The sequence below is a fragment of the Mesocricetus auratus genome, unplaced genomic scaffold, assembly GCF_017639785.1.
Source record: "Mesocricetus auratus isolate SY011 unplaced genomic scaffold, BCM_Maur_2.0 Super-Scaffold_6730, whole genome shotgun sequence".
Classification (NCBI taxonomy): Eukaryota; Metazoa; Chordata; class Mammalia; order Rodentia; family Cricetidae; genus Mesocricetus; species Mesocricetus auratus.
Window position 1 is genome coordinate 92,249,471 of NW_024429184.1, and position 14,008 is coordinate 92,263,478.

Genomic DNA, 14,008 nt, shown 5'->3' on the forward strand with positions numbered 1-14,008 from the left:
TAGCCTGCTACTCCTTAAGCTTAAACCTTCTTGGCATTTTTCCAGGGAAGCAGTATGCTTAGTGGTATGGGGTGTAAACGGTGGGAAGAAAGGAAAATAAAGGCTCATTATGGCAGTTTCCTTCCATCCTTACTGCCTTTTTTTGTTTTTTATTTTTCGAGACAGGGTTTCTCTATGTAGTTTTGTAGACTCATAGAGATCCGCCTGTCTCTGCCTCCCGAGTGCTGGGGTTAAAGTCATGCACCACCTCTGCCTGGCCTCTGTACTGCTTTTTGATACCTCTTAACATGAAGGAAAAACATGATAGCTGGGATTTACATGTGAAACAAGCTTAACTTAACTTTAAAATTTAACTTAAATTTAAAAAAAATAAAAAAAAAGATACAAGAAAGAAATAGACATTCTTCCTTAATTCTCCAAACACTTGGTAAACACGCCTTAGATTAAGTCTCTCCTCATCTGACCTTGAAGGTTAAAAGTAACCACACGTCTGACCAAGTCTCTTGTTACTTAGATAAGACATCTGTGACCAAGACCAAACATCCTACATTAACCACACCTTAGGCCTTTAGGTCTTATAACTTTAACCTTGGAAGAGTAAGGACAGTTTTGAACTCTCTGACCTCAAGTCAAGATGAAGAGAAGCCTTTTTTTATGGGACCCGACAAACGGGCTCAGGAAATGTCAGGAGCATGTCATCTGAAAGACTGTCAAAACTCTTGAACCTGAAGCAGGTGTTCAGTACCTGGAGGATTACTCTGAACACCTGGGCAGCCCCTGGCTAGATTGGGCTTACGAGTTAACTGTTTTAGAGTTTTTTTGTTTGTTTGTTTTACATGTTGGAGATAGGTGTTATGTGTTTTTATTGGACTAACCTCTGATGGTATTTACTGTGAGATTATTGAATGTTGTAGCAGCAAACTTCTCATAGGAGTTTGAAATGATTAGTGGATGCATGTGGAATAATGGATTTATTATGAGTGAAGACTTGTTGCATGGAGATGAGATTGAGGCCCTTTCCTGGCAAGAAACATGACCAATAGACCATTATACAATTGCTGTAGAATTATATGTTATGTTCCATAGAATACAGATGAAAGAAGTTTTCACAAAACACCTAAAATTTAAATTGGATTTTGAAGGCTAATAGTTTTCTAGACTAGGGAGAAGGGCTCGGGGAGACTAAAGGCATATGACTATTCCAGTCAGAATTGATAACATATAAGGAAAGATCCATGTTTAGAAAGATGAATAGATGCTGGTCCTACTGGAGAGTACCAGGGAGTCACAGGTAAGAGATGGAAGATGAGCTCAGAAAAGTAGCTGAGGCTGGATTTGAAAGATCCTTACTCTTTAGGAGCCAGGGTTCCCTGAACATTGATTTCCATTCCTTTTTTAATTTTTAAAGAAATCCTATAAGCATGCTCAATCTGAAAATCTCAAATGATTGTGGTGAATAGGAAATAAAAATAAGTACGTTTTTCGTGTTCAAATCTGCTCTCATTTCCTTGAAGTAATCACTGTTAATATTTTGTCAAAAACAGGCCTATTTGGCATTTACTCCTATCTGGATAAAAATCATAGTTGAGACTTAGTCTATACTTTGCTTTTGATTTTTTTTTTAGCTGTAGCTTCAGTGTAAAATGTGGTCTGATAAGCATTTAGTAAAGGAATTACCTACTGGAATTTATTTATTTATTGCTGAAGCAGAGAATCCCTTGGAGCTATATGCATTTCAGGAAGCTGTGTCCTTCTACTCTGAGGTCCCTAGGCTCCCCGAGTATAGTGCATGCTCACTTTGACGGCTGTTTACTGACTTTTCATCATGTTGAGGATTGAGAACTCTGCTAATAGGTATGTGAAAGCATACCTGAATTAAAGAATACTGGAATAATTCTCTTTCACTTGTGAGCTCTGTCCACAGAGAGTGGACAGAAGAGATCTGTATTTCATAATTGTTCCATATCCGGACCATGATCGATAACATACTTATTCCCAGACAGTCTGTCAGTCTGGGTGTTACTCCCACGTACATTCCAATAAACAGAACAAAACAAAATATGTTGTTGCTCACCTCATGTTCCTTCCCTCTTACACTTCTGTTACTAAGGATTTATTTAAAAACAAAACATATATGCTTTATAAAAGTGAATTTTCCCTCCAGAATTACAAATTCTGTATACTTTTTAAAGGAGAGTCTGTAGTTTGATTTTATTCTATTCACAGGAGGTATGGTTTGTCCTCACTTTGTAAGTAGGAGAATGGAGAAATTAAAAAGTTTCTGTCCTGGAAACAATAATTTTTGGCAGATCACAACTGAATGCCTTAGAATCTCTACTGTGCTGGGGTAGCTCTTATGAAATGTTGGAATCCTTGGTACTGATGGCAGGCAGATGAGGGGGCAACATCAATGGATAGCTGAAAGGTTCATGCCTGTGAGTTCCCTTTACACATTAATTTTAGATGTATGTTTAGAATCATAAGCTCTCAGCAAGAATCAGTTTTCTTACTTAGTTTAATGATCTTACTTTACATACTGAGGAAATTGATGCCTGGAGAAACTGAGTGAACCACCTGGGTAGGAATTCCCAGAATACAAATTAGAAAATAGGACTGTATTCTTGGGGTTTTATTCATGCTAAATAATTCATATTTATAATCCCAACTGTTCTTTGGGTATTTTGTGTCTTTAGAACAAATGAATACTTTTCTAAATTTGAATATAGTAATATTGTAATAACATCAGTATTTTAGGCCTTTGAGATCAGTAGTTCCAAATGAACATTATTTAAACTCACTGTAATAGGGACAATTTGGGGTTTGAGTTTGATGTGCTGCTTTATACTCCTACTCTGTTTGCCTTTTAGGTGTTTTGAACTAAAACCAGAGGAGATTGCTCTTTGACACTAGGGCAGCACAGCAATGGGGCCACGGAAGAAAAGTGTTAAAGTCTGTCTGGTGGACAGTGAGGTTCCAGAGGAAATGATAGCAGATGACACGAAAGACTATATGAATCAACTGTCACATGAAGTGCTTTGTCATATTTTTAGGTGAGATTTTCTTTGGTTCACTTTTATGTACTTGAAATGTAAAACTAAGAGCAAACTTGTTTTATAGAGCTTTTGTTTTTCCTTTAGATTTATTTATTTTATTGAATATGCATCAGTGTTTTGCTGGCATGTCTGTCTGTGTGCTGTGTTGCATGTATGTCTATCATGTGAGTGTCTGATGACCATAAAATCAGAAGAGGGCGTTGGATCCCCTAAGTCTGGAGCTGCAGGTGATATGAGCTGTTTGCAGAGCATCTAACCTGGTCTTAGACGAACATCATGTGTTCTTAACTGTTGAGGTATTATCCAGCCTCCAATTTTAAAATTATGGTTTTTACTTGACTGTTTAGAACCATTAATTAAAGCAAGAAAGAAAATGTTTTATTTTCTTTTATTTTCATTCTTTATTCATTATCTTTGTCCATACCACTCAAAGACTAGAGACGAGACCCAAGTCAGCATCCTTGGTCCACCATTCGCTGCCTATGGACCAATGATGGGGTCAGAGGTATTTTAGGCAAAACAGTGCTTTCAAATCACTCATTGCATTGAAGGTGTAGATATGTGGTTTCATGATCATGTACTCTGTTTTCCCCTTTTTATATTGCAACACATGTTTTTCATAGTTAACGTGCTGGTCTTCATTTTCTATTCTATTAATGTGACACAATACTTAAAATTTCCCTTGTCTTATACATGGCACATTTCTTGTTATTTTTTCCCCCTGCATTTGTAATTCCATAGGCCTTTAGGTTTTCCATTAGATTAGATTATTTACCTGGAAAATTTTCCTACCTATGAAGTTTTTAGAAGTGTGTTGAATAAATCGGTTAAGTTTTATTTGTAGGTTTCTAAAATTTTATCTGAAGATTCCTGTTGTGATGGTGTAGTGATTGCTTAACATATTTCTGAGACAAAAAAAAAGTTGGTATCCCTTAAGAAACCTTACCTTTGTTGACTCAGAATGTACTTACATACTTTTATAGTACGGCTTTTATTAACTTATGAAAAATTGGGTTCATTATGCTATTTTTCGAATAAAATGTTTTTGGTGCACCCATCCCCTGCCTTTCCCCACCCCACTACCTGTGTGATATTTCAACTCTGCTTTTAACTGCATCTACCAAAGAAAAACATAACATTTCTTCTTCCTAGGGAAAGTTTGATAAAACATAATCTTGATTTTTTTAAAGTTGCTCAGAACTTAAAAAACTAACTCAGGCAAATACTTTGGATAATAGTAATAACATTGGAATGGTGTAAAACTTGATTAAAAAAGCAAACTGTTTTTCATTGTATATATAATGTGTAGTCATGTATTTTCTGAAAATTGTTTGAATTCTAAACAGTTGATTAGGTTATGACTAGCAATAATGTTTTTTGGTGGAAATATAATTTGACTTTATTCCCTTTATTTAAATAGCTTTGAAGAAGGGCCAGTGGTAGGAAAACAGTAAAACAGGAAAATATTCAACATACCGCACAGACTTTTCTCTTAGAATTAGCGTGGTTCTTGGGAATTAGAATCAGCTGCAGCATGTTGTCATTGTTGCTCTTCCTGCTTAACTAGCTGTAGGAAAATTTGTAGGCTTAGCTTTTCTGAGGCGGTTCTCACTGCTTTTAAAATGGCATAATAATAGCAGGTACCTGATGAGTAAGGATTCCAGCAGAGACTGAAATAAGACATGCGCAGCTGAACTTTGAAGATAATGCAGTTATGGAACTGGTTACATAGTTGTTACATAGGTAGAGTTGAAGGAACCAGTCAAGTATGTTGCAGATTCAACTAGGGGACTGGTGGCAACAGAAAGCAGTCTTGCAGCTAGTGCCTCCTTGTCACAGTGGCTGTTAACTAGAGGACTAGCGACAGAGTGGTACAGAGGAGAAAAAAGAAACTGGACAATTTCGGTTGTGTGGCAAAAAGAGTAGCTGGTTGCATACTTGGTAATGTAGTTGACACAACAACCAGTGAGTTAAAGGGTAGCTTCCACTTGACAGGCTAGGTGTGTGTGGAGGGCTTTTAAGAGACAAAGGTGAGGTTTTCTGCTATTTAAAGGTATGTGTTGGTGTTACTAGAAACAGGTTGGTTGGGACTTTAAGGAAGGAGGTGAGGAGATTGGGAAGAGAGAGGATGTCACAGTAAAGACTTCAGCCACATGTATGGCAGTATTGCCATAACTTAGTGCATATGTGTTTGTTGGCGGAGAAATAAAGGCTTTTCAAGGAGCAGTGATAGTTGAGAAGAAGGTACAGGGGCAGTAACACATGATGTTGGCTGTGTTCAAATCTCCATTCTTTATGCTGTCTTCTTTCTTGCCTTGTCAGTGTGCCTTCAGATGTGCTAAATGTACTGAGGGTGTTTTTTTTGTTTGTTTTCTTCTTTGAATCATTTTTGCTTTTTGGTATGCTTATTTTTATTTTTTTTTTAAGAAAACTTATGGGAGGTATTGCAGGTTTTATCAGCTATCACGTGGAAAGAGTTCAGCACTTTAATTGGGTGCTTGAATATTTTCTGACTTACCTGTATTTACTCAAAAGCCAAGTGGGGGTAGAGCGTTGGTTTGGTGGTTAAGAGCCATTGTTGCTCTTGCTAAGGGTCTGCACTAGTTAGCATCCAGTGGTATCTCACAACCATCTGTAACTTCAGTCCCAAGGAATCCAACACCCTCTTCTGACCTCCAGGGTCACCAGTGTGCATGCTATGCCCAAATATACATGCAGGCAAAACATTTATACACATAAAATAATAAAATAACTAAAAGATTATAAGCTGAATGACCTTATGCATGTTCACCTTAAAGTGCTGTGCATGTTCCTAAGACCGCACATCATTTGAAGGGTAGTGGCATGGTAGAGGGAGAGAAACTGCATGCATCCTTGATTAATATTTCTTTCCATTACAAAGGTACCTCCCCCTGCAGGATATCATGTGCATGGAATGTCTTTCTCGGAAACTAAAGGAAGCAGTTACTTTGTATCTGAGAGTTGTCAGAGTTGTGGATCTCTGTGCAGGGCGGTGGTGGGAATATATGCCGAGTGGTAAGTAGAGGATGCTTTTTTTTTTTTTTTTTTTTTTACATTTTGAGGCATTTCTTTATTGTTCTACTACACATCTGTAAACACAAGGAAAATAATCAGAAAAAATGTTAGTGTGTTTTCAAAATCTTGTGTTTTTAAGTTTCAGAAAATGATCTACAAATATCAATCTTTTTGGAAATATAAATATTTAATAGTTAAATTAATTTCTCTTCTGACATGCATTGGTTTTGAGACCAGTACAAAAATGTACAGGTTAAATATCACTCAGCTCTGAGATGCATAAACAGAGAGGTTCAAGAGGGAAAGCTTTAGTGATATTGCCTGTTGCTCCAGTCATCTTCAGACATCTCTTGGAATCAGAAAAATAAAGTAGAGGATGCTTTAAGGTACATTTGCACTCTGTCAAAATGTAACAAAAATGGTTCCATAGAATAGGACTCTGTATTTTTTTATTTCTTTGGTAACCAGTGTATGACAGGAAAATGGGAGGACTGTGGAGGGGATGGAGAAAGTGGGTCTAGCAGGAGAAAGGGGGAACAGAAGATGATGGGGAATTCACAGTATACATGTGTGAATATGTCACAAAGAAGCCCTTACTAAAATAGCAATAAAATGGACTGCCTTTTATTTAACAGTAATCTGTTAATTATTATGCTTTGCTGTTCCTTTAAAATCATGCTTTTAAAAAGATTCAGCCTGTAAGACTTTGGATGTGGATTGAGGCTTAGGCAGTCAAACTAATTAACATGAGCAAAGTCTTTACCAAAGCACAGAGATGGAAGGCTGACGAGATAGATACTGTGCTGTGTTCTCCTGGACACACAGAACAGACTACATCTAAACTACTGTACTGTGCAGCCTGCAGTACTGAGTCCCTTCAAGAGACCTCAGAACTCTTGCCATTCATACACAGTAGTCAACCGCATGTGCATTCTTGAAAAGACTGTTGCAATGCCAGGCTAGAACTTAGCTTAGAGGAAACAAAACACAGGAAAGTGTTCATCTACTTCTAGACAGTGAATGTTTGTAGTAGGCAAGAAGTCAGTCAAGGCAACATGAGACTAGTTCCATCATTCTCTGTTAAATTTGCTTTACCAGAGGCTGAAAGCAGGATTCTGGACGACAGCATAGGTCCTGTATGCTCCCAGCTTGGTATTAACATCATGCCACTTACCACATCAGGGAAGAATCTCAGCCCAATTTTCAGACTGTAATAAATACCCGAGAGCCCAAAGCTTTTCATTTTTGCAGTGAATATAAAAGAAAATGGAAGCATATAGTCTATAGCCTAGGAGAAGGTCACATTAAATATGTGTAATGCTACACTGGCCTAGTCTGGAGTTTAAATCCTGAATCATTTTTTAAGACTGGGTCTCATTGTGTAGCCTTGGCTGGCGGGACTCAGTATATAGTGCTGAAATTAAAAGCATGTCCCACCATGCCCAACCAAAGCCCTGAATCTTGATAGAAGTACCTGATGACTCACATATGTGATCTCTTTGGAAGCACATCCCATTTGACCTAAATTTCCTCATTTATGATGGTTTATAGCATGTGAGGCTAACATTAGGTAGTGCTTACTTTAGGTTTTGAATTCTAACATTGCTAGTCAATTCTGTTTTTCCATTTGTACATGAAGTGATAACCTACTTTATCCATTGTGTTGATAGCAAATGAGGAAACATTTAAATAGTTAACTTTAAATGCTTTAGCCAGAAAACACAAAAAGGAGTAATAGGACCAATTTGAAGTATAGAGAACAAGTAATGTCTGTCGTCACTTCTTACTATTCACTTTGTTGTTGAAACAGACTTACTTATAGGCCAAGCTGGCTTTAAATTTACTATTTGGTGGACTCAGGCTGGCCTTTAATTCTTGATCCTCTGCCTCTACCTCTCAAGTGCTGGGATTGTGGGCTGCACCACCATGCCTGGCTCTTCCAAGTTACCTTTGTGATTTCTGTAGTCGGCAACTCTGGGTTAGCCCTCTACAAATAGAACAACTTTTAAAGAAACTGCAGTGCTTTGGTTTAGCTGCAAAATTAATATTTTGTTATCAGCAAGCAAACTGTTGGCTTTCGTACACCTTCTGAAGCCCCAGTAATAGAAAACATGTCATACCTCTGACTTGTCTCCATATGTGTGTAACCAATAGCTCTTGCCGTGGAAGCTTGCTCATCTTTGTTTGCATCTTGTTAATTCCCACAAAGCACAACTGGCCTTCCAGATACAGTTTTCACCATCTCAGCATCTGCTCTCATTCAGTTGTTCTTGTTTTCTCAACTAGCTCCCTCTTTTTTTAATGAACTGTTTGAAATACTGGGCAGTAACAGTTAAACATATGAAAGAGCAATTGCAAGGAAATGGTTAGAATAGGGTGAAGTTAGTGAAACGTTGAATCGTAGAGGTGAGGATCATATCCTATTTTTACTTTTAGTGTTCTGCAGAACCCTGGAGGTTTTCTAGAATAGCAGCTATGGAAGAGAAAAGGCTGGGTGGTGATGTGATGAGTTGTCCCTACCATCCTCCAGTCCATAAGTCCACATTATGTAGGTTAAATATGTGTTGTTAGGTGAAGATTTAAATGCCTTGACAGTAGTCAGAACAAAAAAAACACGTAGATGAAAAACCTTAGTTGTAAAGTATGCTAAACATGCAGTGGGATCTTGGGCAAGTATGTGTGATGCATTTTCCATGTAATGAGAGTAGCATATTTTCTGTTGTAACAGCTTACTCAGCTGTGGCATTAGCTTTTATAAACCTTTCTAAGGGACCCCTTTCTGTTTGAATTTTTGTTGAATCTTACAAGTACTCAGTACATATTGATGAACGAACGAACGAACAATGTCCCTATTGTTAAGGCTTCTTACCTTCTCAGGCTTCACAGACTCCAGTTTCCTCACGCTTTTAAAGAAGATGCCAGATGTTGAACAGCTGTATGGCCTTCACCCTAGATATCTGGAAAGGCGAAGAGTGAGGGGCCATGAGGCTTTCAGCATTCCAGGAGTCCTAGAAGCTCTGCAAGCATGCCCAAACTTGGTGGTAAGTGCACCTGTGGACCCTTTGAGTATCAGCTGGTGATGAAATAGAGGATCAGAAGAACTGTGGAGCTTGTTCACTCACATGCAGACTGCACGCTAACAAACTCTGTCTTAAATTCCACTCCATATTTAGTGTCTTGTAAAGAAAGAGATGCTTGGATGCGAAATTAAAGCCTTCCTTATGCTTGCCATGGTGCTATTTTCTAGGGTGTAGAAACATCTCATTTGGAGTTGGTAGAATCCATTTGGACATATATGCCGCATGTTCATATTTTGGGGAAATTTCGTAATCGTAACGGAGCATTTCCAATTCCTCCTGAAAATAAACTGAAAATCCCCATAGGAGCCAAAATCCAAACTTTGCATTTAGTTGGTGAGTACCTGCTTTCTAGTTCACTTGTCATGTCTTGAAACACTGTATAAGTGAATAGTCACTGAAACAGCTAGGAAATTGTAAAGATCATGCTATAGATTGGTTGTAGAAAAAGCAGTGCTTGTGAGATTTGTGTGAAAGCTCAGATTTCCCATTACTTAAAGGGTTCTCAAGGAGAGGCGTTACTCTTCTGGCAGTCTGTTGCCATCTTGGAGACAGTTTAGAACGTTTAACCCTTTTGTGTCCCATCAAGCTAGAATCCTGCCCTTACTCTGATTTTTTTTCCCTTTCAAGGAAGGAGTGCTAATACAACTTTTTGAGAGGAGACATTTTATTTAGTTTGTTGTCTTTGTTTACATGATGTGTGTATGTGCCAAGGCAAATGTTTGGGGGTTAAAGGACAAGTGCATATAGTCAGTTCTCTCTTTCCATCTTTAAATGAGCTCTGTGGATGGAACTTATGTCATCAAGTTTGCATGACAAGTTCCTTTATTGCATAGCAGGTGCCTTTACACACTAAGCCACAGACCTTGTTTTACTGTGCTGTCTGGCACTCATTGTAGCTACTGAAACTTAGCAGCTATACTTTTAAAATTTATTTAAATTTCTTCTCATTAAACCAACAAAAAAAAAAAATGAATCAGGGTCTTCTATGAAGTTCATGTTGGCCACGAGCTCTCTGTCCATCTTTGTCTAACTCCTGAGTGCTGTCATTACAGGCTGAGGATATGGCCGAAATATTTTCAGTTCATACTTTATTAATAATATTTTAAGTTTATACTTTACTTTTACATTTATATTTTATTATTCTGTTAATGTTGGTATTGAATATATGCTATATTCCAAAAATTACTCCAGATATTGGGTATATTCTGAGGATCTAGGAACTCTAAAATAGGGTTAGATAGTCATAGGAGTACCTGAGGGATACTGTGGGATAGGGCTTAATCAAGTCTATGTGCATGACTACAGGAGGACAGTAAAGACCCCTCTTATTTGTAAGATTGTTGAGTAAGTCTGAGTAAGGATTTTTAAGTGATAAAGAGGTTATACTTCTGTAATATCTGAAGTTTATAATGTAACTTCACACTCTCTATAGTGTCTGTACCAGTTACTTGCAAATATAAGTATTTTAGGTTTCTCTGGACTGAATTAGTTGTGTGATTGACTCGTAGCTTTGTACTAACTATATAGTGGTTATGTGAAGACGTGCACATTGTCCTTTGCTTATAGGCTGAATTTGGCAGAAAGTAGCATTGATATCAGATAGCTGTCTTTGGATCTTTCTGGCCTTGCCCTTTGACTCTCTTAACAGCCAGCAGGACCACCCATGGTAGACACTAAGTTTAATTTGAGAATTCTTTGCTTCTTGGTCTGATTTTTTTTCCCTTTGTTCTTTTCCTCATTTTTATTTACCATTTGTTGCCATATGATGTGTTTACATAGTAAAAACTAAAGTACACTGCAATTTTGAGAAGACAGGTTCAGGAGCAATCCATGTAAGTGATAGGAGGGCCATTCTTCAGAGTTTTAAGTTCAATGATTTTGCTTTGTTTAGCTATTCTTGTTAGCAGTGTGACAATAAACGTGGCATTGTTTTTCAGCTACTTTTTGTTAAATACCATTACCTTGGACCTTTATATTTTTCTCACAGCCTTTTGTCTAGCATGCAGTGTTTTGATTGGTGGAGCACATTTCTGAAGCTACCTCTTCCATTTAGGATTAGCAGTTATCAGTCTTTTTCTTCCATGTCTGCTGACACCTCCCCATTGCATACCCTTCCCCTTTTCCAAGTTGAGTTCTCTGTGGATGATTCATCAAAGGCATAAAATATCCTTAACATTTTGAGGTATTAAAATAAATAGTTGTCAGATTTTGTTCTTAAGGCTGGGCTAGCTTATTCCACATATTTGCAAATGCTTGAGATGGATATAATTGTTGAAATGTCTTCAAAGTGTATCTTGAAATTACTGTCTACTACGAATCATGATATAAAAACTTATCTAGCTTTAGTTGAGAAATGTATCTTTCTTACTGATAGGGCAGTAGTGGCCATTGGCAGCCACACAGTATTGGTGTAACTCATCTCCATCTTCACAGTTGTGCTTTCAGAAACGTGCTTTTACTTTGCATCCTGTAAGATAAGGTTATAGGTTATGTATTTTAAATACAGAATAGATTTTAAGACCCAGTCTTTATAATGGGACCAGATTTGGTGGGCTCTAGTTATGTCATAGATCTCCTTGAAGGATAGATTGTCAATTGAAAACTGAACTCTTGAACATACTGTATAGCGTGTTTTTGTCACGGTCTTGTTCTTTTGTGTGTGTGTTCCAGGGGTCAATGTTCCTGAAATCCCCTGCATCCCGATGCTGAGGCACCTGTACATGAAGTGGGTGAGACTCACTAAGCCACAGCCGTTCAAAGACTTCCTTTGCATCAGCTTGAGAACCTTTGTCATGAGGAACTGCGCAGGTAATGCTGTATGTTAAGCTTGAATTAAGCATCCGTTCTTCTAAAAGTGTCCTGACAAATCTGCATTCATACTGAGAATATGGTATTGCTGTCTGTTTCTTGACTTACACATCTTGTGAATGCAGCAATCTTTTGTTGTGTGGACAGTAGAAACATAATCAACCTTGCCATAAAACGAAAATTGCAGATTGTTTTTGTGTTTTATATAATCTTGGGCTTCAGTTTATTGGATTGCTTTAATAGATTTCAATCTCTGTAGTCTCTGGTTTCCTAAACATTTGGAACAGTTATTCCACCTTAAGCTTTGTTTTTATGATGTTATGAGGCTGAACAGAGCCCTTAGTACCCAATTTGCTTTGGCATTGTTGAGGGTGTTCACCCTTCCTCTGACTCCTTTCTGACCCGCGCTTCCTGGTCACATCTGCCTATTTGCCACTACACAGATGTGCGACTTCCCTGAGGTTACCCTGTATTACTGTTTTCTTACTCTGAGATGCGTGCATCTTTTCAGCTTATGCGTGTTCCTCAGGGCCTACTTTTCCTGACATCTGTCTCGTTTCTTTTTTTCCTTTTTACTGAGTGTAGTATGCCTTACTTTGGTACTTCATACATTTGACCTTTTTATCTGTTCATAATTCTTTACATGCTGTCTCTCCTTTGGAAGACTTTTAATGGACAGGGCTGTTTCTTTTGGGGGGGGGGTCTTTCCTAGTATCTAATATACTACTGGACATAAAGAGATGCTGAAATGATAGAGAAAGCTCACTTGAGTGAAGGATGAAATTTTCCTCTAGGGATTTTTTTTTCTCATTTAATATTTTGAAATGAAAATTACTGAGACTTAAGTGTATTTACAAAACAGAGCTCAACATTTTTTTTGAAACATTCCTGTGCTGAATAAGTACATGGTTAACAGACTTTAGCCCTTTGATTTAGTAAAGTAAGAAGCACTGACAGCCACCAATAGTCTGTCATTTTAACACAGAAAGTTTATAGGTTGCTCAATTTACTTGCTGTTTTGAAAAATTCATCTTTGAAAGCAGCTTATTACATTAAGATTTGTTGTTGTTTATTTTTTCCAGGACCTACAAATTCTTTGAAATATGTGCCCTTGGTAACAGGACTGGCATCTGCCCGGAACTTGGAACACTTAGAAATGGTTCGAGTCCCTTTCCTGGGAGGTCTCATCCAACATGTGGTTGAAGACAGCTGGAGATCAGGTACTTGTCTCCCTTAGTTACAGAGCAGTTTTAAAGATTAGCTTTTATTTCCTTTAGACTTTGTTTAGTAGTCTCTTACATTTTTAAAAACAATGCTTATATAATTTTCTTAGCTTTCTCTATCTATGGTATATTTATGACGATACACATTTGTGAGCAAGGCTTGTCTTGTTCCATGATGTACTGGAAGTTCAGGATTTGGCCAGGAAGCATCAGTCCTGCACTTCCCTCATGGGTTTCAGCATTCTCTTTGTCTTCAGGTTTGAAGTGTTTAGGTGCTTAAAGTGTGTTTTCAGCATGAGTGTCTGGGGGAAGTAGCTACTAGGGTTAATTCACCTTGAGGTAATGTAGATGCAGAAACAAAGCATTTACTTTTAAACAAGTAACTATTTCCTAAGGGATGTATAATTCCTTTACCAAAAGCTCTGAGGTAAAGCTTATTTTTGTTCTTTTTTTCTTTACCAGGTGGTTTTAGAAATCTGCACACTATTGTCTTAGGAGCTTGCAAGAATGCCCTTGAAGTAGATCTCGGCTACCTCATCATCACTGCCGCCCGTAGGTATGTTTTGTCTTTGCCTTATAGTTTTTGTTCTAGAATTAGAAGTTTTAAAAAACTTTGGGGCTGATGTAGCTACAAATATTTATGTATAAAATTTCATCATGTCTCATTTGGATTTAAAAGACAAGGGGGCTATCAAGTAGCAGACAGTTTGTTTTCTCATGTTTGTCTGACTAACTGGAGCCGTTTGAACTGCATCCTCGTAGGTCAGCCCTAGGAGGTCATATGGTGTCGTTGCACAGGAAAGCAGTG

General features: G+C 37.8%; 1 protein-coding gene across 7 annotated transcripts in view; it reads left to right on the plus strand.

Moving 5' to 3' along the window:
* The window catches only part of Fbxo38 (F-box protein 38), a 43,357-nt gene that overhangs the window by 3,365 nt on the left and 25,984 nt on the right, over positions 1-14,008 (plus strand). For 6 of the 7 annotated variants that reach the window (XM_021229843.2, XM_021229845.2, XM_021229846.2 and 3 more), the window contains exons 2-8: positions 2,868-3,050; positions 5,956-6,089; positions 8,967-9,130; positions 9,337-9,502; positions 11,840-11,977; positions 13,060-13,197; positions 13,663-13,756. In XM_021229843.2, the coding sequence (XP_021085502.2) occupies positions 2,923-3,050; positions 5,956-6,089; positions 8,967-9,130; positions 9,337-9,502; positions 11,840-11,977; positions 13,060-13,197; positions 13,663-13,756 (962 nt within the window). In that variant the 5' untranslated portion in view covers positions 2,868-2,922. Of the gene's footprint in view, positions 1-2,867; positions 3,051-5,955; positions 6,090-8,966; positions 9,131-9,336; positions 9,503-11,839; positions 11,978-13,059; positions 13,198-13,662; positions 13,757-14,008 lie in introns of those variants that run through there. The other variant, XM_040741722.1, reaches the window with a different exon arrangement.